Source organism: Cupressus sempervirens, chromosome 8, assembly GCF_028749045.1.
Source record: "Cupressus sempervirens isolate cs-2001-9-10 chromosome 8, ASM2874904v1, whole genome shotgun sequence".
In the NCBI taxonomy this organism is placed as follows: domain Eukaryota; kingdom Viridiplantae; phylum Streptophyta; class Pinopsida; order Cupressales; family Cupressaceae; genus Cupressus; species Cupressus sempervirens.
In genome coordinates this window covers 783,702,761-783,727,758 of record NC_143125.1, presented here as the reverse complement: position 1 = coordinate 783,727,758, position 24,998 = coordinate 783,702,761, and the positions used below count along the sequence as shown (strand labels likewise).

General features: G+C 36.8%; 1 protein-coding gene across 1 annotated transcript in view; it reads right to left on the bottom strand.

Moving 5' to 3' along the window:
• LOC149544745 (acyl-CoA-binding domain-containing protein 1-like) overlaps positions 1–24,998 on the bottom strand; it is an 80,762-nt gene that overhangs the window by 33,118 nt on the left and 22,646 nt on the right. The window contains exon 5 of the mRNA XM_089795326.1: positions 9,747–9,844. Within this exon, the coding sequence (XP_089651452.1) occupies positions 9,747–9,844 (98 nt within the window). The remainder of the gene's footprint in view (positions 1–9,746; positions 9,845–24,998) is intronic.

Genomic DNA, 24,998 nt, shown 5'->3' with positions numbered 1-24,998 from the left:
CGGCTCGACCCTGACAAATCCGGTGCACAACGACCGAAAACCAATGGCCTGCGCAATTGTTTCTCGGCGTCATTCAGTGGTTTGTGGCACGCATTGCCCATTTTCTGACACTGCTTTGAGTCACGGCCATGATCTGTGTTTGATTCCGGCATGGTGAAAACTCAACCATCTGCAAAAAAATCCCGACACTATTTCAAGTTTTTCGGCCACGCGTTTCAGAACCCTGTCTGCAGATCCTCCGGCACTCTGTCTTTCCGACATCCTTTGTTTTTGGGCGCAACCTGCAACCACGATTTTCAGGCAACGCATTTCAAAACTGCTGCTGCTTCCAGCTTTTCCGACGGCCCGTGTGGAAACCCTCCCGCCCACAGACGCCACGCAGACTGTTTTGCAGCAAGCTGTCCAATCCTTGCTCGCCACGTGGACATCTTGACACGACTGCACAATCATCATCTCGGCATTGCCACGTCTGCCACGTGGACAGCCGGAGGTCTTTTTGCCAGGTCAGCATAGTCCGTACAGTACAGACACAAACAGTCATCCTACCATGTCAGCTCGTGCGCTAATTTGTTTGCTGACGTCATCATTTGCATGTGTTAAATTTGACGCCCATTTGAACGTCATATCCAAGCGTTTTTCAACTATGTTGACGGTCGTTTGATCGTCAAATTTAGACTCGCAGTTTCTCCTCTAGACCCCTCTTCAGATTGCTTTTCAGTTTGGCAGCCTAACTTCGTGAGCTCATAACTTGGACATCCGGACTCCGATTCAAATGCAATTTTTTTTGAAATCAGGTAGAATTTCCTAAATTTTCTACTATCATTGTTTTCGGGTTTTGGTGCACGGATTTTGCAGATTTTGCATTTTTTGGCGACTTTACCTGCATAATCCTGCATTTTGCAACTTCAGAAGCTCCGTACGAGCACATCTAGTCACTTTTTCAAGTTCTATTTTTTTTGAAAGTGCATGTTTTTTCATCTACTTTCCAGATCTGAAGTCAGATTCTAGGGTTGTGTGGATAAATTTCACTTTCAGAATTAGGCCTTCTTTGGCATTGTAATGCTTTGATTCTTTTCAAAATTGTTGTAAAACTAAGCTACAGTGCTTCAGTGACAGATTTCAGCCTTATAAGGCAATTGTAAAAGCACAATCAAAAAGTCCACTTTGTTCATTTTGACAAGTGGCCCATTGTAAACACACTACTTATAAAGTTCCCAAGCATCTTTTTTTGGGGGGTCTTTTGATTGAGTGAAAAAGGGGGGTGTGTACTGTGTTTTTTGTCTCTCTTTTGTGCGCTTTCATTTCTGCATCATGGGTTTTAAATGTCCTCCTCTAACTTCACGCAACTATTCTACATGGAAAGATATTGCATGGAGTAGATTAATAGAAAAAGGATATAGTCTATATGTTGATGGTACAATTACTAAACCTACTGATGCTAAAGAACTCATTGAATAGAAAAGACAAGACCAACAGGCTTTAGGTGTAATTAAGAGTTGTGTACATGGGGATCTTCTCTTTCACATTAAAAATTGTTCAGAATCTAAGGAGGCTTGGGATAAACTTGAACAGTTGTATGGTAAAGTGGATGAAGAAAAGGGATTTTAGATTGAAGATGATCTACTTCTCTTGGATCCTAAGAATTATGACACAATTCAGGATTATATTATCAAAGTCAATGAGTATAGGGCACTTCTAAAAGATTGTGGAAATCCCATGAAGGACGACAGGTTGATTCATCACATCCTGAAGCACCTACCTTCTGAGTACGCCAACTTTGTTTCGAGTTTTAATACTCACAGGTTAACCATGGGATCTGCTTACCAGAAGCCTTCCTTTGATGGATTTTCAGATATGTTGATTGTTGAACAATCTCACTTGGTGGATTTTGGACTTCTCAAGTCATCTAAGACCAAAGCCTTAGTGGCTAGTGATGCTCAGAAATCTAGTCAAGGGGGAAAAAGCAACAACAACAAGAAGCAATGGAAGCAGAAAACACACTCTGAGACACAACATGACTCCTCTCAACAAGGCGGTTCTTCTCCAAACAAGAAAGGAAGCAATGAAAAGAAGGACAAACTCTTTTGTGCATATTGCAAAAAGCTAAATCATGACGAGCATCATTGCAAAACAAAAAGAATCGATGAGTTAGAAAATCTACTCAAGAAGAACAAGATTTAAGTGCCAGGTACTTCCAAAGATTCTACTCCTACCTCTTCCAAAGGTAAAGGTCAAGCACTTATGGCAAACACAAATTCTTCTTCGGAATGGATACTTGACTCAGGTGCCTCTTACCACATGGGTTCTTCAAAAGAAGACTTTTCTTCAATGAAGCAGTCAAAGGTACCACACATCTTCGTGGGAGATGATGCTAAGATGGAAGTTAAAGGGAAAGGACATATAGAAATGCTAAGATGTTCTCTACGTTTCAAATCTAAGCTCTAATCTCCTATCAGTTTACCAAATCACTCACCTTGGAGATGGTCATAAGGTTGAGTTCCTTCCCGATTCAGTGATGGTGCGAAGTCTCAAAGATGATTCATTGGTAGCAGTTGGGAAAGTCAATGATGACAAGAGGCTATACTCCTTCTCCCACTTTGTGCCTAAGAGTTCTTCCCAAGCCTTGTTAACCCACTCTACTTCAAACAACCTATGGCATGAGCGGTTTGGTCACCTTGACTTTCGCTCTCTTCAGCAACTTTGCTCAAAACAAATGGTCAAAGGTCTACCCAATATCAACTTTTCTAAGGGAGAGTGTTCATCTTGTTCAGTGGATATGAATCTCAAGGAGAAGTATGATAAAAGGAAGTCTTCTCGAGCTCCAGTTGTTCTTCAGCTAGTTCACATGGTATTAGCAGGACCCTTTGCAATGACTTCAATCAGCCAAGGCCGCTACATACTCGCATTTGTTGATGACTTCTCAAGATTCACTTGGGTCTTCTTCCTGCATCACAAGAATGAAGTGGTTCAGAAGCTTCAAGACTTCAAGACTCATGTTGAACACAAGTCAAGGAAAGCTATCAAAGTACTAAGGGTGGACAATGAGAACAAATATGTTGACAGAAGACTTATGAACTTTTGCAGAATTGAGGGGATTGATCTTCAGAACTCACCAGCATTCAGTCCGCACAAGACAGATGTTGCAACTATGAGGATTAGACTCTCAAGACGATGGCAAGTTGCATGATTAAGGCCAAGTCTCCCGATCCTACACTTGAAGTTGAAGCCATTAGCAGTGCTACTCACATACTTAACAGATCTCCTCATCCAGCCTTAGATGGCAAGACTCCTTTTGAGGCATGGTGTAGCAGAAAACCAGTTGTGAGTCACCTTAGAGTCTTCGGTTGTCCAGCATGGGCAAACCTTCCTTCCAGGAGTTGCAAGGCACCGACACCTAGGCCTTGTACCTTTATTGGTTATGAAGACAATGTGAAGGCTTACAGACTAATAGATCCAGAGACTCATGAAACTTTTGTGGAGAAGGATGTTCACTTTGAGGAAAGTTCTCCTAGCTTGTCCTCTACTCCTCTCCGCACATCATACACAGTGGAAACTGATAGTGACACCAGCGATAGTGCTTCAACAGGTTCAGACATGTGGGGTTCTATCGACAGTTGCAGTGAGAGATCACATCAGTCCACTCCACATGCTTACATTGCCACAGTGAAAGGTCCATCACAACATGGTACATCTCGTCTTCCAGCTCCAGCTTCACTCGACTTGGGAGACAGACTTCAGGACTTACATCTTCTCATTGATGATGATTCTTCTACAGTTGTTGCGAGGGCTCACTCTAACCCTCATGTCCATTCTCTACATGATCAATCTTCACAGGTTGGCGTGATTGTGGATCCTTATGAACGGCAATTAGTGGAGGTCTCTTTGTCAGTAGAGGAGACAGAGGGTTCAGGGAACAGGTTCAGCATACATCCTTGCCAGATTTGCATTCATTCTTTTCAGCACAGTTGGAAGGGGTGAACCTCAGCATCAGTACAGGGATACTTAAGCAGGTTTCAGGGCCACCACCAATTTTCAGGGTTGTACCTTTGGCATTGTTTCTTCCTAAGGGGAAGAACACCATTTTGCATTTTTGGACCAGCTTCTTCATCAGAGCGGCTTTCACTTGTTGGCATTCTTCTTTTGGGGGGGGGGAGCCTATTCTGTCTCTCTTCCTTCTTTCATTCTCTTATATATATTGGATATATGTCATAATGGGGGGGTCTTGATTGTTCCATCCATCGATGCATCCTTACTTATCTCTCTTTTTGGGGGAGGGTTTTTCCCATGAGGTTTTCCCTCTTTCTCCGCTTTATGGGAGATTTGCATTTTCATTATGTACATGGGTACCTAACATGACCTAGTAGCCAGGACCCATTCTGCATCTTCATCCTAGTTCGTAAACTTAAGGGCATTCCTCTAAGTTGCACTTAAGGGGGGGTGTTGGTGTAAATACGTACTTTACTATTTACACTTACTTAAGTTTACTTAGGTTAATGCATTATTTTATTATTTTGCATTATTTTATTATTTTTATTTGTGAGACACTTGGGAGTTTGCACATCTTTTGAGTTGTCATGTTGACAACACAGGAGTACGCAACTCTATTTGAGCACATGGTGTCTACAACACTGTTTTGTGTGTCCCACCCTTATAGGCTTATCCTCTCATCACCACTTACTTCCGTGCTTAATGGAGGATAACCCATATCTGGTGGACATGTGCTTGGTTGTATGACAAATCATGATGCTAACTTCTATGCATTCTAGAAGCTCTCCTGAGGCCTTTATATTCAGGCACTCCTAGTGTACTCTGATGAAGAACCAGTTATTGAATACATTGTTATTCTGATCATACTCTCTCTCTCTTTAGTCTACTGTGTGCTTGTGTTTGAGTTCTTAGTTCCTGGGTGAATTTTGCCCTTGGGCAAATTCTTACAATAATCTACTAGTATTGTTGATTTCAAATGTATCTTGAATTGTGGAGAACATTTCAAATGTAGTTTTGAGACTAGATATGGATGATAGGATATGATCTTTTACTGAATCTATAATGATCTTCATTTCTTTGTTATTATGTCTTTTCCATGTTACTTTCTATGGCCCTTTTTCAGGTATAGACATGTTTGATTCAATATATTCTTTTAATTCCATTTCCCTTAATATTATCATTACTCTAATTTTCCATGAAGAGAAATTAGATGCACCCTCAAGCCTATCTTCTAGTCTCACATGATTCACCATTTTAATGATTTAAGGTTTTAGCCCCTTTTTCTTAAAAAACTGAGTCTTTATTTTGTGTAATGGTTTTTCTTATCAGAATGGCTTTGATACCATATTAAGTTTTATTGATCTCTGATAGATAAAACAATTACAATGAAATGGAACTCTTACTTGTACTATAGAAGAGCAGAGTATGCCTTCAAATCATGATGATCTCTTATCGACCCGGTTCAATATCTTCCTTTCATGATTCACTGAGAATATCACCTGTATGCGAATGTGCTCTGAATGCTATATGCTACTGTAGGTTAGATTTAAGTCGAATATATTGGAAATGATAACAAAGTAATACTTGCAAATTGTTGGATCCTGTGATGTCGTGGATTTATTACATTCCTCAGCGATCTGCTCTCTTTAAATATGTAGACAGAGAGTCATGACCCCCGTAGAGTCATGCCTATTTGGTGGCATGACTAACTGCCCATTCGTTAAAACAAACTAAATATAAGTGATGAGCCCAATCTCAATACAAGTAATGAGCCCGATAACGCATTCATTAACATGCCGATGCAAACAGCAATTGCCTTACTGCTTTAATATGTAGTTGATCATACTGTCGATAAGCAATGTGTTGCAAACATATATTAATCCAAACACACACATACACACACACACACATATTATTAAGATAATATCTTCTACTTTCTATAATAGTCAACTACTTGTCTGTAGTTCGTCTTTCAGTCTAGATAGGAATGTTTCCTATCCTGTATCTTTTGTCTTCAATCCAGATAGGAATGTTTCCTATCCTGTCTCTAGTTTTGCTTCTAATTCCGTCTTCAGTCTACATTGTTTCTTTTAGAAGCAACGTCCTTGTAATTCTTTATAAGGAACACATTTGTTCCTCTGTTAATCAATCAATCAATCATCCAGAAATCCGTTAATCTGCCAATTCTTGAATCTTGTAACATGGTATCAGAGCCAATTTTCGAAATTATTTTGTGATCCTTGCTTTCTAAAAACCCTGAGATTTCAACTAGGGTTTTTGTCTGAGGTTTTTTGTCTGAGGTTTTTGTGTCTGAGATTTCGACCAGTCTGCCCTAAAAATCGTGACTTCCAAACACGTTTTTTCTGCAACTCCCGTCATCTGCAAAACGCGTGGAAATCGTGGACGATTATCTACAACTCGCGGTTTTTCTTTTTTGCTCCCATGTTTTGAAACTCACATTTGTGGCTAAGGAACTCACATTTTTTTGCTACTCTCGTGATTATGAACTATCGTTTGATTTTAGAACAAAACGTGCAAAGATGCAGACCGAAGCTGCATTTTTTCTGCTAGAATTTATTTTCGAAATATTTTGCTCACGCCTATGTCTAGGGGTCTGATCACGATCGCGCCCGCGCCTGGTCTTCATTTCTGCCCACGTATTCAGCTACTGGCGTTCTTGATTCTTGGACGTGAGTTCTTTCAAATCTGGAGGTCGTTTTTCTCAAGTCTTTAAAAGCGCACAATTTTGGAGGCCGAACTGTGCAAATCACGGCTTAGCCTTGGTCGGCCTATGTTGGAACTCAGAAGTCGTCATTAAATCTTGCAAATCCGACTGCAAACGCTGCATTTTTTTCACCAAATCCGCCATTTTTTTGGCAAATTTGACCTTCAAAGCCACCGACTAGGGTTTTGCTGAAACCCTAGTTTTTGACCTCTGAATTTTTTTTTGTTTGCAAATTCTTGGTGGGTTTTTCGAGACCTCATTTGGGTCTTCGTCAAAAATTTTTGGGTACCTCATTTTTCATGCCTCAATTTTCAGGCCGACGAATTTACATTGCGACTGTAGATTCCTTCTGGGTTTTCCGTCTACTCTTCTGGGCACTTGTCATTTTTTTCTAGGTCAGCCTCAACATTGCCTCGAACTTCATGCAAATGGCATCTTTGACTAATCTGATGTTGGAGGGCAGTCTACGATTCAATGGCCACAATTATAATCATTGGAAGCAGCGCATGTTAACCATCTTCGAATATTGTCATTTGGATGAGCTTGTTCTAAGCACAAAGACTCATCTGACCTCTGACCAAGCAGAACAGGACAAGTTTGATGATCGCAATCGAGAGGTTGTTATGCTTCTTAAGCTCTGTTATCGATGATCAGTTACCGCAGACTCCTTCCGAAAAGTCAGCTGCAAAAATATGGAAATATTTGAAGGCGCTGCATGAAACATCTGACAAAAGTCGAGCATTCTTTCTAAAGAATCAGTTGTTCTCCATTATGATGGATGAACGTATGTCCTTACAAGAGCATCTGACAAAGATTAAGGACATCTGTGATCAGCTCGAAGCTATTGGTCGAAAAATGGAGGAAGCGGATATGGTAGTCATCACTCTGAAAAGTCTACCATCATCCTATGAGCACTTCATAGAAACACTCAACATTACGTCAACTAATGTTGATCTGAAGTTTCCAGAATTATGCACCAAACTTCTGCAGCAAGATCGTTGGAAACAACAATTTAGCAGCAGTGCTTCTACAGCCTCCTCAAAGCAGGCATTTGTTGCCAAATCCTTTCAACAGAACATCGGCAACCATTAGTCTTCTCAACCTTTCCAGCATCAACCTTCTGCTCAATCCCTGGATGGCTCTATGAAGCAAAATGTACAGTGTCATTACTGTCACAAGTTTGGCCATATGAAGTTCGAGTGCCGTAAACATTTGGCTGCGCAAGCAAGGCAAAATGCTTCCCAACCAACAGCACAAGTTGTCGAGCTTCCTAATCAAGGCGAAGCTGCATTTTTCGCCTTCTGAATCTGTTTCTGTTTTTCTGGGTTTGTTGATTTTCTCCTCAAAAATCATTTCAAGTTGTCTGTAATACGCAAGGTTGCGTGAGATTCTGGGTTTTACCGTTTTTTTCACAAAAACGAAGTTTTGTAACTACAACCTATTTTGAGTCATAGCTCTCTTCTGGCAAAGCTTCGTGGTTTTAGCATTCTGTAGATCCAGGGAGGGTCTCAGTTATCACAGAATGTTCCGACATCCGTACGTTGACCATTAAGGGAGAGTATTAAGATAATATCTTATACTTTCTATAATAGTCAACTACTTGTCTGTAGTTCGTCTTTCAATCTAGATAAGAATGTTTCCTATCCTGTCTCTTTTGTCTTCAGTCCAGATAGGAATGTTTCTTATCCTGTCTCTAGTTTTGTTTCTAATTCCGTCTTCAGTCTACATTGTTTCTTTTAGAAACAACATCCTTGTAATTCTTTATAAGGAACACATTTGTTCCTCTATTAATCAATCAATCATCCGGAAATCCGTTAATCTGCCAATTCTTGAATCTTGTAACAGATATATGTGTGTGTGTGTGTGTGTTTAATAAGTAACAATGACAGTTTGTCTGAAAACATAAACACTGATTAGTATATCAGATAATCATCATTTTACTTCTACTGATGCTAAAACATTAACAAATTCAACGCATATAGATATGATTGCTTTGTGTGATTATGATATCACATCAAATTGAAAGCATTGTACTTTTAACTTCTATTATTAATAAACGAAGTACTTTTCTAGTTTCGCTGGGTTTTTGCCTCTACTTGGAGGGTTATCCGCCATTATGTCTTCTATACCTATTTTCTTCTACTTCTGTTTTTTTAACTGTTTATCATTAGTTCTGGAAAAAACATCAACAGGTAGGAGGAAGTGTTGATGTGTAGCTAAGTCAGATACCTTCTAGGGCTGACCTAGTGCACCTAATGGCTAATTGGCCTATCTGCCTTAGCTATGTTGCTAATAATCCTTATTTGGGTCTGGCCCTAATTGAACAATTCATGTAACTTGCAGTTATGTAATTGGGCAAGACCTATATGAATGTAACTTATAATTAATAGGTTTGATCCTTTTGTTAGCACCAAAACTACAAGGTCGGCTGGAGGTCTATTAGGAGGCATTGAAACTTGATTCGTATATAAGCAAGACCATTCTTGCATCAATAGTAATGAATTCTGCAATGTACAGAATATGCCGTGTGCTCCGGGGCGATGATAAGATATCATCATTTATGATTGGGAAGGCAACCAATCTGATGGTTTCCCTGTGCCGAACGAGCACTACTTTAAAATTAGAAGGAAAATATCTGTATTTTTGTGCTATAGCTTTTTGATTGATAAGTATAAGAAAGTGTAGCATTTTAAGCTTTCGCCATAAAATCATCAGACTTTATAAAACAACATGGAACACCAGATAATTTTGGAGTGCATTATTTAAATTTTGGTACTTAAAAATGTACAGCACAATTTGAAGTAATTCCGATTAAAAAGGTGTGCCATAGTATCATCATCGATATCTTACATTTGTTAGAATATATTGCATTATCTTAAGTATAGCATCACGTAACTACCAATGTATAGTTTATCTGAATCAATGCATCCCAAACTCAGATTGCATCATTATTATAGAAAATGCCTCAAGAGATAGAGGGAAAAAATTAAAAAATCTGGGAATAAACAAGTATAATGGCTCTTATAAAACATACCTTAGCATTAACATTTGATCCTTTTGAAACAAGAATTTCAATAGTCTTCAACTGACCACGATCTACAGCCCAGTGCAATGCAGTTCTACCTTGACTATCTGCAAAAGTGATGAATAAAATCTTAATAGCAATGAACCACTAACATCGTCAATTTGAACTGAAATAATAAGACTCAAACTTGCCTCAAGATTGGCACCCAAACTTGGCAAATTGAAAAACACAATAAATTTGCAGATTTTAAGGAATTAAAATCTTGTTTAATGCGGCTTTTAACGAAAAAAACCTTAGCAACCAAATAACTTCATCCCTACAATACTTGTATACTAAACAAGTTGTTCAATGCATGAAACAAGATAATCCTAAATTGTGGCTTTGTCTGAGAATATTTAGAGATTTGCAATAACAAATATGTATTTTGCAGATTTTTATGAAAATTAAAGTGGTCAAGTCTTAAGCTCGAGATTTGCCCAGACTCAGCTAGTTTAGTGCATCTTGACAGCCAAATATTCCAAGGCTCTGCCCTGATTCGAACAATACATCAAACTCAATCATTCCTACAATCTATTTAGTATTTACCTTAGAAAATCCCAATTCATAGTTAAAAATTTTGGCAGCATATTGCCAATACCAGATATTTCGCAGACCTTAACTGCTCCCAGTATAATTGCAGCTAATATTGGGGCCAAAATTACCAAAAAAACGCTGCGAAAAAAATATAAAAAACTGCCGAAATATTCGGAAAATCGCTGGAAATATCAATCAAACCAAAATGTTTAAGTTTAGTGGTTTAGGTTTTAAAATTTTATCATTTTTGTTTTCAACATTTTTTGAGACCTGCTGCATCAAAGGAAATAGTAGGTCAACTGTAGCATAAAGGAAAATATCAAACGCAGGTCGCCAGAATCGAATATTTGAAATTTTGCAGTCACCAGGTTGCAGATCGCAGGTCGCCAAGTATTCTGGAATCTGTATTACCATTTTGTGAAGAACAATATTCTTAGGCATAGCACTCTGGAGCATAGCATGCGTATTAGATTTTACAGAGTCTTTAATATTTAATAGAAAATTATACTGTGTTAAGGTGTTTAATATTTAATAAAAATTTATACTGTGCTTAATTTAATAAAAAATTATACTGTGTTTAATTTAATAAAAATTTATACTGTGTTTAATTTAATAGAAAAATTATACTGTGTTTAATTTACTAAAATTTTATACTGTGTTTAATATTTATTAATTCAATAAATACATTTTGTAAAATTTATAATTTTATACTGTTTAATTTATACTTAATTTGTGAATGTATACTAGTAATTATTAAATATTTAGTAAACACTATTAATTATATTTATTAAATTAATAACACAATATGAAATTTTATTATGTTAATGAATTTAATTTATAATTATTAAACTAAATATTTAATATACAAGAAGTTACTAATTATAAATTTTATTAATTGTATTAATTAAAAATTTAAATTGATAAATGTAGTAAGAACTTTTCTTAAATTAATGAATACTATTTAACTTAAACTTTGATCAATATATGGTGAACATCTCAAATCATTATATGTTCTACAATTTGGTGTGTATGTGTGTGTTTTAAAGAATATTTTAATAAATTGTATACTTTCAAATGTTTGATAGAAGTGTCGATTTATTGCCAAAATTTTTGCCCAGCTTTTGGCGATCCCAATATCTTCAAAAAAATTGGCCTAGCCGAGATATTGCTGAAACCGAGTTTTTCAACTATGCCCCAAATAATGTGAAGGGGAATAGTTAGATCATATTGAAACAAACTATTAAATTTACTCAATGTGTATTGATTTTTAAAACCCAAACTAATCTTTAGCATTGATACATGTTAATTATTAATAGGTTTTTATGACTCATTGTCTCCTACAATATCACCCAATAGAATAGTATCCAATTGTTGAGTTATTGTATTGTTTGATGGATTTTAACAGTAACACACATTAGTTTTGTGGAAGGCTGAAGTACAGAAGATAGCTTTAATGGGTCAATCAACGATGTCATGAGGATCAACAGAAAAATTGCAAAGCTCTGCTATCTACGATTTGAATCTCAAATCACAACAAAATAAAAAATCAGCATATTACTCTCATTGAACAGATTACAGACTGTTTCCAACCCATAGTTTTCTGGTCCAGCAAAATGGCTTTGACATCAGGTACAGAACTAGGATAGATACAGGCCAAAAATATTGAATTAGTACTGCAAGAGGTACCTTTCTATAACATTTAAACAAGATTGATTATTATTTACATTAGTTGACATTTGAAATCACTATACAACGAAGGACTACAGTAAAAAGCAACTTTACCAGAATCTTCAATTATCTGGTTTACTTCTACAAATCATAGCTTTTCAATTACTAGGAAATACACAATTTCCCAAAAGATGTGTATTTTACCTAAAAAGCAATAAAAAAACTAATACTTTAACAGTCTTGACTCTTAACCATTTCTTGAATTACAAATTTCCTAGCTTTTAACGTATGGACCATAGTTCAAAATAGCGCAGAAATTCTAGTCTCGGCAAGAAAACTCATACTTTTTGTGCAAGATTCTGGTCCAGAGAATTTGAACTTCTCGCCGCAATAAAAGACCAATTTCTCGGCAATATCTCTGCAACTTCTCACAAAAAGTGCTTAAGTTCTTGCAGGCAGTGCATGAGTTTGCCAGTAAAATGACAGAGATGCCCAGAAATGAGTTTATTATTTCCAATTTGCAGCGTTGAGGTTACTGGGTGTGGGAGAAAGATTTGCGAGGAGAAAATTGGTGTTTGCTCATTATTTAGAGCAATTGCCAGTGGATTCAGAACAGATTTCGAAGCTATTTTCAAGCAAATCCAGATTCACAAGTAAGTTTCTTAATTTTTTGTTCGTTTGAGTTAAAAATTGTTTTGCCTTGCCATACTTGCATATCTAACTTAGTTAAGACTCTACAAATACCATTTCTAATGTTCTCTAACACGTTTTAGAGTGTAATGACAAAGATCTAACACCATGTTTTTGCAATTTTTCCAAAGAAAATCATTTTTTTCTCAATAATTTCATAATCTAATACAATTTTTGTTTATTCTTTGAATTTGCAGCTTGTGTTTAAACTTATTTGAAGTTTTAATCTAATATAGTGAATTCCTAAATATGTTTATCAAATTTCTAAATTTGTGGCTCATTTTGTACGTGTAGATAGGTTGATTTTACATCAAAGGGCAAATATGGCTTCCTACTGGGTCAAATATAGCATCTCCCAATACCCCAATAGCATGTCCATCTAAATTCATAGGCATGCACCCTAAAGGGGCTAGAGACTTTGCATGGAAATAAGTCTTTGAAAGAACAGAGTATAATAGTGTCATATGCATAAAATGCGAAAAACAAGTACACGGAGGCATATCTCGTATGAAATACCAAAGTGTGACACAAGGATTTGTGATGCGACTACAAAGAAAATAAAAAGAGAGATGATTGCTTTGTTCAATGCCCAAGAAGAGAAGTTGTTGAAAAGGGAGGGGGCAAAATTGGCCAATAGGGCAACCATTTACGAATACCAAGGTATCTTTCCTTTTAAGAATCATTTATTATTTTCTAGTCATGACTAATGATTGTGCTAAACCAATTATCATGATTCATAATGAAATGATGTGGGTTATGACCAAGTATCCCAGTCACCCTCGATGAAGAAGAAGATGCACTTGAGGGGATAGAAGGCTCTTTCCGTGGCCACTAATCCACGCATGGAACACACCTACCCGTGTTAGGCCCTTAGGTTCTAGACCCACAAAACTCTTCTATTGATGTTTATTTTGTGTACAGAAACACACTTGGAACCTAAGTCATAGCGTTCACCAAATTTCGGCCATGAGGTTCAAAAATCGGCAAACTTCAAGACTTAGAAATAAAAATTGTTTAAATTTGCCAATAAATTTGTACAGGTCAAAGGCATGTTCTTTTAATAAAACATAGTTTTAAAATAGTGATTTTTTTTGGGTTTTTCAAGTAGTTGAAGAAAAAACCAAACGAATGTAGCCAAGTTGAGTGAGTATCCTGTGGACAGAAGCACGAAATGAATTCCCAACCTGTAATACGAAAATTATTTTCCTTAATGGATGGTAAATGGACAGTTGAAAATCTTCAACATCTTATGGCATGTTTGTCCACCGGTGGCACCAACTTTGCCAAAGGCATTCCTACGTAACTCTTAAAATTTTGTATCACCCGTCAACAATGACTCATAGTCATCTACCTAATTGTCCTCACATTTACGCTCAGGGCATCATCGCTCCTACATATTGTAACAATCACCAAATCGAATTTGCCAATTGTGATGGGAGGACGAAACTAGCAAAACTTATTTTGTTAAAAAACTAAAAAAAAGTAGATTATATGTAGCACATGTCAGAGTAGGGTAAGGTGGTTGTTCTTTTAAAATTTAATATTTCAATTTTTTTTTTTGCTTTTGCTTTTGCTTTTTCAAATAAAATTTAGATCTTCATATTTTATATTTCAAAATATGTTGATACGTTAATTAATTTTGTGTTTTATTTAATACAGTAAACCTTTATATTTATTATATTTAAATTAGATTTTATTATGAGATATATGTATTAATAATTTTTAATTTGAAGTTTTCAATATACTAAATGACATTTTTTTAAAGATTATTATAATATATTCAAATTTAATAAACATCATTTTTATCAATTTATCACATATTAAAAAGTAAAATGAATCAAGGTGAATTTAATTATTAAAAAATTTTGGAACTTTTTTCTTTGTCGAATTTCATCCGAATTTTATTATTGTTGAACACGAATTCGAACTCGAACCTTGTGGCATAGCCTAGAGTACAACCATCACTAGAGGGTACTAGATGGAACCATGATGTGCATGAGCAACTTGACATTCAATGTGTTGATTTTTGGTTTTTTAACAATCTCTCCTTCAATGTGGCAGCAAGTCAATATTTTATGTATTTTGTGACTAGTCGTACGCTAGCAAAAAAGGCCTACAAGCCACATACTCCTGCAGCCTTGAGTGGGAGGTTAGTTTACTTATTTCAAACTTTAATACTTTTACAATTTACTTATTTTTGTTATAAGTAATTGTTTTTTAATCAAAGTTTGTACTTAATCTAATTTTCTAGAATTGTTGATACATGCTGTTTCTAGGGGTAAAGATGTAGTTGAAGAGCAAAAGTTACAATGGAAGTAGTATGGCTGCACCATACTTTCAAATGGAAACCGTACCATTATCAATTTTTTGGTTTCTTGCAAGGATCAAGTAGTTTTTCTTAAATCTTTTTGATACCTTAGACAAGATAAAGACAGTTGAAACTTTGGCTCTAATGCTAAAGAATATTGTGATGGAGGTTGGGCCTGAAAAAGTGGTGCAAATCATAACCGACAATGCAACAGCATATGTGGCAGCAAATAGGATCTTACAAGAAAAGCATCACACACTCTTTTGGTCTCCTTGTGCATCGCATGTTATTAACCTTCTTTTGGAGGATATAGGGAAATTGGATTGGGTGAAACTGGTTGTAGAGGAAGCAAGGAAGGTAACAAAATATATCTACAATCACCCTTGGATCCTTCGCTTGATGAGAGACTTCACCGAAGACAAGGAGTTGGTTAGACCCACAGTCACAAGATTTGCAACAATTTTTTAATGTTGCAAAGTGTTCTTCTTCATATGAATCCTTTGAGGCAGATGTTTGTGTCCAAAATGGCTACAGTCAAGTTATTCAAAGAAGGCCGATGGACAAAGTGTTCCAGGCATTGTCTTTGACATCCAATTTTTTGATCAAGCTATAGAAATTGTGGAGGTAACTTGGAAACTTCAAAAGTTGAATTTTTTTTTTTTGTACTTATTAATAAAGTATTTCATTATTAATTTATAACCCTAATCTCTAATTAATAATTGTTTTCTACATTTCAATTGTAGATGGTGAAGCCCTTGGTTAGAGTTCTCCGCTTGGTAAATGGGGAACAAACCCCAATTAGGCCCCTTTATGAGGCCATCGATAGGGCCAAAGAGGCTCTAAGAAATAAGTATAGGGGGAAGAGCCTAAAATTTCAGCCCATATGGGATATTATTGATAGGAGGTGGAGCAATCAACTCCAACAACCCATTCATGCAGCGGGGTATTTCCTCAACCCTTGTTACCGCTTCTCTCCATCATACACGAATCCCAATATTGAAGTCATGGAGGGCTTTAGTGAATGCATGCAGAGGATGGTACCTAACATTGCGGTGAGAATCCTCATTGTGGCCAAGATGGAAGAGTATCAAAATGCAACAGGCAAACTATTCTCCTCAAGCCCCAAGTACAATATTTGGAATTTGGAAACCTTGTCCTCATCTTGCTTTCTAACTCTTTAATATATATCTTGCAAATGCTTGGTGGCAAAACTGGGGTGGAAATATCCCAAATCTGCAAAAACGAGCTCTTCGCGTCTTATGTCAACCATGTAGCTCATCTAGTTGTGAACGTAATTGAAGCTTGTTTGAATCCATTCACACAAAGAAGAGGAACAAGTTAACACAAAAACGCCTAAATGACTGTGTCTTTGTGCATTATAACCTCAAGTTGCGAATAAGAAAGGTAATGTCATCGGCAGCTAAGCCAACTGATTTGGCTGACAAAGATCCTTTTGGTGATTAGACAGCACAGGAGTAGCGTTCATTGTTCATCAAGGATGACATATATGAGTTGGAGAGATAGGCTATGGAGGAGTAGGGTTTTGCAGCAAGATTGGACAACTTTCAAGAGGAGGCTAGTGAGAGTGAGGACACGGACAGTGAGTACATTGATAGTAAGGACGAGGAGGATGAGAAGTCACTGCCAAGGCCAGAACTAGCACCACCACAAACGACTGCTACGGCTAGAGTTGCTAAACCCCCTCCCTCTCCCATAATTTTTATTAAAACTACTAGGAGGGGGAAAAGGAAGATGTAGACTACTTTCATATTATACTTGACATTTGTATTTGCTTATCTTTATACAAAGACAATTCAGTATTTGTAGTTTGCTTCAAAGTTCAAAGTCTCTTACTACATCGGCATTCCACACGAGGATGTGATTTTGTTATTTATTGCATTTTTATATATCTAGATCAGCTTATTTGGTTTGTTTACTCATTTATTGACTCAGTACATGCATCTACTTATTGAATTTTGTAGGGAAAATGCATTTTTAATTAAATTTAAGTCATTTTTCTAAATTCCCGAGAAGTTATCGATTTCCCTCCAATATTTGCAAAGAAAAAAAATTGCCTTTCTAAGAAGTGGCAGAGAACAAGATTTTGAACTATCATTTGGACACCTTTTTCATTAATATAAATTTTTAGGATGTTAAATTGTCACCTGCAATGAACCTCGACTAAGATTAAAAAATGTTATGTATATTGTTATAAATCAATTAAATACTGTAATGAATATTGTTATAAATTAATTGAAGATATGAATGTAATATAATTGATGTTAATTAGTTGATAAAATGATTAATATTATTATTTATTTTAAATTGATTATAAAATAAACAATTGAATTAATCACATTTTCTAAACTAAGTTATAAGTGAACCCACTGCACAAAGCAATTGCACTTGATTACAATTTAAGTTAGGGAAAATTATATTTAATTTGAGTCATGGGGGTTATAGCGCACAACACATAGCAAACCGAAACGATCCACCACTTCAGAGGGGTCACATCAAGTCAGACTCGTATAAACAAATAGGGGTATGAAACAATCAAAGTCGTCATCGAAGACACAAGCACAATCATCCGATTCTCATCGCGGAGAGGTAGTTAACAGCAACCAGTACATGTGCAAGCCAAGGCAACTAGGAATCCGTTCACGTGGAGGAGTAAACGCAGACACTGACAACATTGACATTATTCTGTACAAGGGAAAAATATACCTAACTCCTCACTCAAAAATGAAGGCAAGAATTCTGAAGGAATATCATAACAGTCCATTAGCAAGACATCGAGGGTACTATAAGACATGCAAACATGTCAGCTATAATGCACACCCTGGGCAAAGTCCTAACTCAATGAAGACTTCAAAATATGAGAGAGGTAGTCAACGGCAGCCAGTACATACTCAAGGCAAGTACAAATCTGCTCACGAGGAGGAGTAAACGCTGACACTGACAACATTGACATTATTCTTTACAAGGGAAGAATATACTTGACTCCTCACTCAAAAATGAAGGAAAGAATTCTGAAGGAATATCATAACAATCCACTAGCAGGACATCAAGGGTACTATAAGGCATGCAAACATGTCAGCTATAATGCACACCCTAGGCAAATTCCTGACTAAATGAAAACTTACCCAACAAAGACTTCAAAATATGTGATGACATTGTTCTTTACAAGGGAAGAATATACCTAACTCCTCACTCAAAAATGAAGGAAAGAATTTTGAAGTAATATCATGACAATCCATTAGCAAGACATCACGGGTACTATAAGACACGCAAACATGTTGGGGAAAAATATTCTTGGAAAGGCTTGAAATGAGATGTACAAAGACATGTACAAGAATGCATGACTTGTTAGCAGAATAAGACCGAATTAACATATCCAACAAGGTTATTGTAACCATTGCCAATTCCAACCAAAAGAATGGAAAAGTGTGCTCATGGATTTCATAACAGGGTTTCCAAAGGTACAAGGGAAGGATAGCGTCTTTGTGATAGTAGACAAGCTTACAAAATATGCTCATTTCTTTGTTATTTCCACATAATACAAAGCCCACCAAATAGCTGAATTGTTTTTCAAAGAAATTTACAAACTCCATGGGCCTCCTCAAAATATTATCAGTAATAAACATAGTAAATTCCTTAGCAAATTTTGGTAAGGGCTCTTTCATCTAGCAAGAACAACTCTAACTCTGAGCACCAAACTGATGGGCAAACTGAGGTGGTGAACAAATGGTTAGAAGGATACTTGAGGAACTATGTTACAAAACAACAGAACACATGGATTAAGTGGCTACAACTAGGAGAATATTGCTACAACACCACTCATCATATGTCTATAGGAATGAGTCCTTTCAAGGCACCATATGGTTGTGATGCTTCAACATTTGGAGAATTGATACCCCAAGAAAGCAAGGTCCCAAGTACACAAGGTTTCACTAAACAGAGTGTTGACATTGTCAAAACTCTTAAAGAAAATCTACATCGAGCTCAAAATCAACAAAAGATATATGCAAATAAGAAGCATGTTGAAAGATCCTTCATGGTTGGAGATTTGGTATTCTTGCGATTACAACCTTACAAGTAATCTCCGATCAAGAATAATGGAATGGAAAAACTCAAGCCTCAGTTCTATAGGCCTTATAGAATTATAAGAAGACTATAGGAAGTAGCCTATGAGCTTGAACTTCTTGAAGATAGTAAACTTCATAACATATTCCATGTCTCGCGGCTTAAGAAAGTTTTGGACAAGAAGTAATTTCTGTTGAAGATTGTAGCTGCAATAGAGATCTTTATCTCTCAAAATATGGATAGTATTACCATTATTGTCACCTTCAATTGAAACTAACACTTATGTTTACTTTGTAATATTAAATGTAAATGACATGTGTCATTCACATGCATTAAGGCATGAATATTCGAAGGGTTATAATTAGTTATAGGAGTTATGGGAATCTCAAGAGGCCTTTCGATTATAATGTGAAGAGTCTCTCCGATTGTTATATATTCACATCAAGCAAAGGATATTGTACACTTGGACTCTTATTATAAATAAAATGATCTTTTGTTGTGAGGCTAGCTTTTTCCCTTCATCCTAGCAGGGTTTTCCAAGGATATCTTCTGGTGTTGATTTTCTCTCATATGATTTCTTTATTACTGTATTTCATCTTTAGTTTCTGGGCTCTAGTTTTAACATGGTATCAGCATCTAGGGAAGTCTTCCTCTCTCGTAATTTCAAATCTCATATGTTCTCGAGGCTATCTGTCATGCTCACATGAATTTGAGATTTACCATCTTTATTCTTGTTCATTAGAATTCTGTCTATTGCAGATTATGTATCATAATCCTGATGTTTGGTGGACCATTCTTAACTTATCACTCCTGGTGATGGAGCTTGGAGATTTTTTGTTTGATATTGTTGATCTTATGGATATCTTATTCTCTGTCAAATCCAATCTAGAGTATAGTAGGGGTTGTATATGTTTTCGTAACCTCCTTCTCAGTCACCTTACTCTGTATGAAGCATGGCGACATTCATTATTATTATTTTTGGTGGTTCATGTCTCTTGGTATTATCTGCATGCCTCGATTTTGTATGAATTTAATCTTTGTGCTTCTCTTTGTGTATTGTTTTCCATATTGTCGTCTATGATGACTAGGTTACATCGTGATTTGCATTTTTTTGGTCATTATTAGTGGAAGTTTATTATTTTCTCATGTTGTGCTTTTGCAACCTAGATTTCTCTTTCTCCCACATCTGCGTGGACTCCACATCTCAAGTCATCATGACTAGGCATTGTCATTATATTCTTCTTTTGTCTATTTCATATCTCCGTTTTTTCATGCCTTGCCACTATGAGTGGCATTTGCAATTTATTACCTCCATTTTGAATGGTCTTTATTTCTTTTGCCTCAAGTTTGCTTGCGGCTGGATTTTTTTTTGGTGGGAATTTCTCTGAGTTATCGTGGAGCTAATCTTAAGTTGATGGTTTTCTTTGACTTCTTATATATTTTATTATTGTGTGCGCTTTCTTCACTGCTGGAATCAAATGTCATGGCATCATAGATATGTCAAGATATTATCTATTGATTGTTGTGGTTACTACAAGACAACAGTTCGTAATTGTTAATTGCCGACATTTCATGAAATGATGTTGGTGTTTGTTACAATTGTCCTCCTACATTCTTTGGAAGTCTTGTCGATTCTTGTGAAGAATAAAATGTTTGTGCTTGATGTGTTTGTTGTTTTTTTGATATTCAAGTAAGTCTCCATATTTATCTGACGATGACCTGTCTTCTTGTCGCTTCATCTCCATTTGTCTTCTTGATTTGATTGTGTCAGTCACCGTTTTTATTCTCTTATTTATTTCCGTCGATGTCTGTTACAAGTGTAAATGACGAAATACTTGAATGAATTAATCAAAGATCAAACTGATCTATATATACAAAGAGGAGAGTCGAATAGAATAGAAACATTCTATTCTAGACTACACCTAAATATTAGAAACATTCTAATATTTACAAAGATATAATAAGATACAATAGTGAGCATTAAAAAGAAATATGAAAGTTATTTTAATACCCCCCCTTAATGCTCAATCTATTTACTACACCAATAGATCCCCTGAATTTAACAAACTTGTCAGGACCAAGGGGTTTTGTGAAAATATTTGTTGATTGCTCTGAGGTAGGGACATAGCGTAACTGAATAGATCCATCTTCTACTAATTGTCGGATGTAATGGCAATGAAGCTCTATGTGCTTGGTTCGTTCATGAAACACTGGGTTCTTGGCAAGTTTGAGTACGCCCTGATTGTCTGAAAACAAAGAAGTCGGACCTATTTGAGGAATATGCATATCTGCAAGCATCTGCTAGAGCCAAACTACTTCACAAGCTGCCTTGACAGCTCCTCTATATTCTGCTTTTGTACAGAAGAGTGCATTTGCCTGTTGCTTCTTACTGGTCCAAGTTACTGTTGCAGATCCGATACTAAACACATAGCCAGAAGTAGATTTTTTGTCATCAACTAAGCCGGCCCAATCAAAATCAGTGAATCCACTGAGCTGAGGTGTAGTGCTCCTTGTGTAAAGAAGACCATAATTTGAAGTACCATATACATAGCGTAACACACGTTTCGCTGCAATCCAATGATCAGTCTTGGGCTTTGTCATGAACTGTGAAATGTAGCTGACTGCAAAACTAAGATCAAGTTTAGTAGTAGTAAGGTAGATGAGACTACCTACTAGCTACCTAAAGAGTGTTTCATCTACAAGAGGAGAAACAGATTGTGCGGACAATTTCAGACCAATCTCCATAGGAGTGGAGGCAGATTTGCAATCCTGCATTCGAAACCTATCAAGCAAACTTCTGGCATACTTGGACTGAGACAAAAAAATACTGTTGTCAATCTACCAAACCTCAATACCTAAACAATAATGAAGCAATCCGAGATCTGTCATATCAAAAGTTCTGCATAGATCCTGTTTGATTTCTGAAATCAAATGTTCTAAATTTCCAGTAATGATCAAATCATCCACATAGACAACAAGAAAAAGAATATCATTACCAGAATGTTTAATATATAGATTACTATCTAATGGACTACGCTGAAATCCTTGAGCAACCAAGTAATGATCAATCTTTATGTACCAAGCCTTAGGGGCCTGTTTAAGACCATAGAGGGCCTTCCGGAGTCTACATACTTTGGGTTCTGAACCAGCAACCTTAAAACTTGGGGGCTGCGTCATGTAGACTTCTTCTTGTAATTCACCATCGAGAAAGGCGCTCTTCACATCCATCTGATGAACTTTCCAACCATACTGAGCTGCAATTGCAAGAAGAATGTGAATAGTGCTCATCTTGGCTGTCAGAGCAAATGTCTCCTCTTAATTAATGCCTTCGCGCTGGGTGAATCCTCGAGCAACAAATCTGGCTTTGTATTTGTCCAAGGTACCTTCTGCATGGTACTTGACCTTATAGACCCATTTACAGCTAAGGGGTTTCTTCCCAGGAGAGAGATCTGAAAGAACCCAGTTGTGGTTCTTTTGAAGACTCTAAAGCTCAGCATCCATTGCTTGTTCCCATTCTGGAATTCCTTTGGCCTCTACATATATCTGGGGCTCAGGGATACAGTGGATGTTGGCCATAAGAGCTATATTCATTGTGTTGTGTTGGAGGCTCTTATTTCTAGAGGTTCTACCCTCAATGAGTTCATCAGGACGAAGATCACTAATCGTTTAAGCCCACCATTTTGGCCGAAGAATCGAGGAGCCAATATCAGATGCTGTCGGAATAGCTGGATGAGAAGCAGAGCAGGAGTTGTATTATCTGGAAGTGACTGAGGTGGTGTATCAGTAGCATCAGATCACTCATATAAAATGGAAGAACCCAAGTCAGAGATTGTTGAAGACTGAATCTCAGAATGTGGTGGGGAGTCAGAGAGCGGAAATGGTCTGAGTTCCTCATCAAACACAACATCACAACTGAAGATTAAACGATCAGTATTTACATCAATCAGTCTGTAGGCCTTATGTGTGTGACTGTATCCTGTAAACATAAGTTTCTGGCTTTTGGAATCCAACTTAGTGCATTTGGCATCAAGAATCCATACATATGCCAGAGAGCCAAAAACTTTCAAATGGTTGATCCTAGTTTTGCAACCAGACTACGCTTCCTCAGGAGTCTTATGATTAATTGCAAGGGTGGGTGACCGGTTAAGAAGGTAGACAGCTGTGGATACTGCTTCTGCCCAATATTTTTTGGGAACATTTCTATGTTCTAGCATAGCCCTAGCCATTTCTGTTATGGTACGATTTCGACGCTCTACAACACCATTTTGCTAAGGGGTGTGAGGTGTGGTGCACTGACGTCTAATGCCATGAGTAGTACAAAAGGCAGAGAAAGAAGAAGAACAAAATTCCCCCCCATTATCGGTCCTAAGAGTACGGATGGAGGAACCAGACTCTTTTTCTACTAGAGCTTTAAACTGTTGAAATACAAAAAAAGCATCTGATTCTTGCTTAAGAAAATATACCCACATTTTGCGACTGAAATCATCCACAAAGAGTAAAAAATACCTGTTCCCAATAATAGAAGGAGTATTCATAGGACCACATACATCAGCATGGACCAGCTAGAGTACTCTAGATGCCCGCCATAATTCACCATTCTTAAATGGTGTCCTATGTTGCTTCCCTGCTTGGCAAGCTCCGCAAACGCGATGGTTCTAGGTCTGAATATTAGGTAGGCCATGGACTAAATTATCCCGAGCAAGTTGTGCTAGTTATTGAATGTTCAGATGACCGTATCGTTGATGCCAAAGACTGCTGAGAGCAGACGATTTAGCGATGAAGGCATGCTCAAGGGAATCGCTTGAATCTTCAAGCCTATAAATACCATGATCCTTAAGACCGGAAGCAAGGGTAGTGCAAGAAGCACGATCAATAATCGAACACTTATTTCCACTGAAAACAACATCCAACTAAGGAGCGCCTCCAAAGATTACTGAGTCAGAATAGGGAGTGAATTTAACAAACCAATCACGCCTATGAATGAAATGTCGAGAGGCACCAGAATCGATGTACCAGGCAGAAGATTTCACATGATTTGCAGGTATGCTAGCCATAAAGGCATGGTAGATAGATTCTTTCTGCTCTAAGTGTTGGGCAGCATTGGCTTGCTGTTTAATTGAGTCTAACTTCTGATGCTACTGATACAGATGCTTATAATATGTAAATATTTCAAATGGCACAAACTTCGAGGTGAGAAAATGAAAGACCCAAAAAAATTGGAGTGCCCAAAAAAGAGCTCGAAAAACCGAAAAATAAAATGTTGTCGGAATCCAGATCCGCTGGCTCGAAAATTGAGGCACAAAAAATGAGGCAACCACAAAAAATCTGATGAAGACCCATTTGAAATTTCAAAAACCCCACCAAGAATATGTGATCAGAAAAAAATTTCATAAGTCAAAAAACTAGGGTTCCGAGCAAAATAACAATCGGCGGCCAAAGAGGTCAAAAAGGCAAAAAAATGATGTTTGCAAGTTTAAAAAAAACAACAAAACCCGGCAGCAGAGACGCGAGCAGAATATCCAACAAGAATAGACAGACCCGTTTTTGAAAAAAACAACCAAAAAATCCTAATTTATGAGAACTGGGTGTGAACATATTTGAAAAAACGACCTTCAAATTTGTGATTTACAGACTAAGCCACGGGTTTCCAAGAAAAAAAAATTGTAAAAAACAAATCCATGATTTTCCAAATGATTTTTCAATCGATTTGCACAGAGGGTTTAAACCCTAGCTCTGATACCATGTTACAAATGTAAATGGTGGAATACTTGAATGAATTAATCAGAGATCAAACTGATCTATATATACAAAGAGGAGAGTCAAATAGAATAGAAACATTCTATTCTAGACTACACCTAAATATTAGAAACATTCTAATATTTACAAAGATATAATAAGATACAATAGTGAGCATTAAAAAGAAATATGAAGGTTATTTT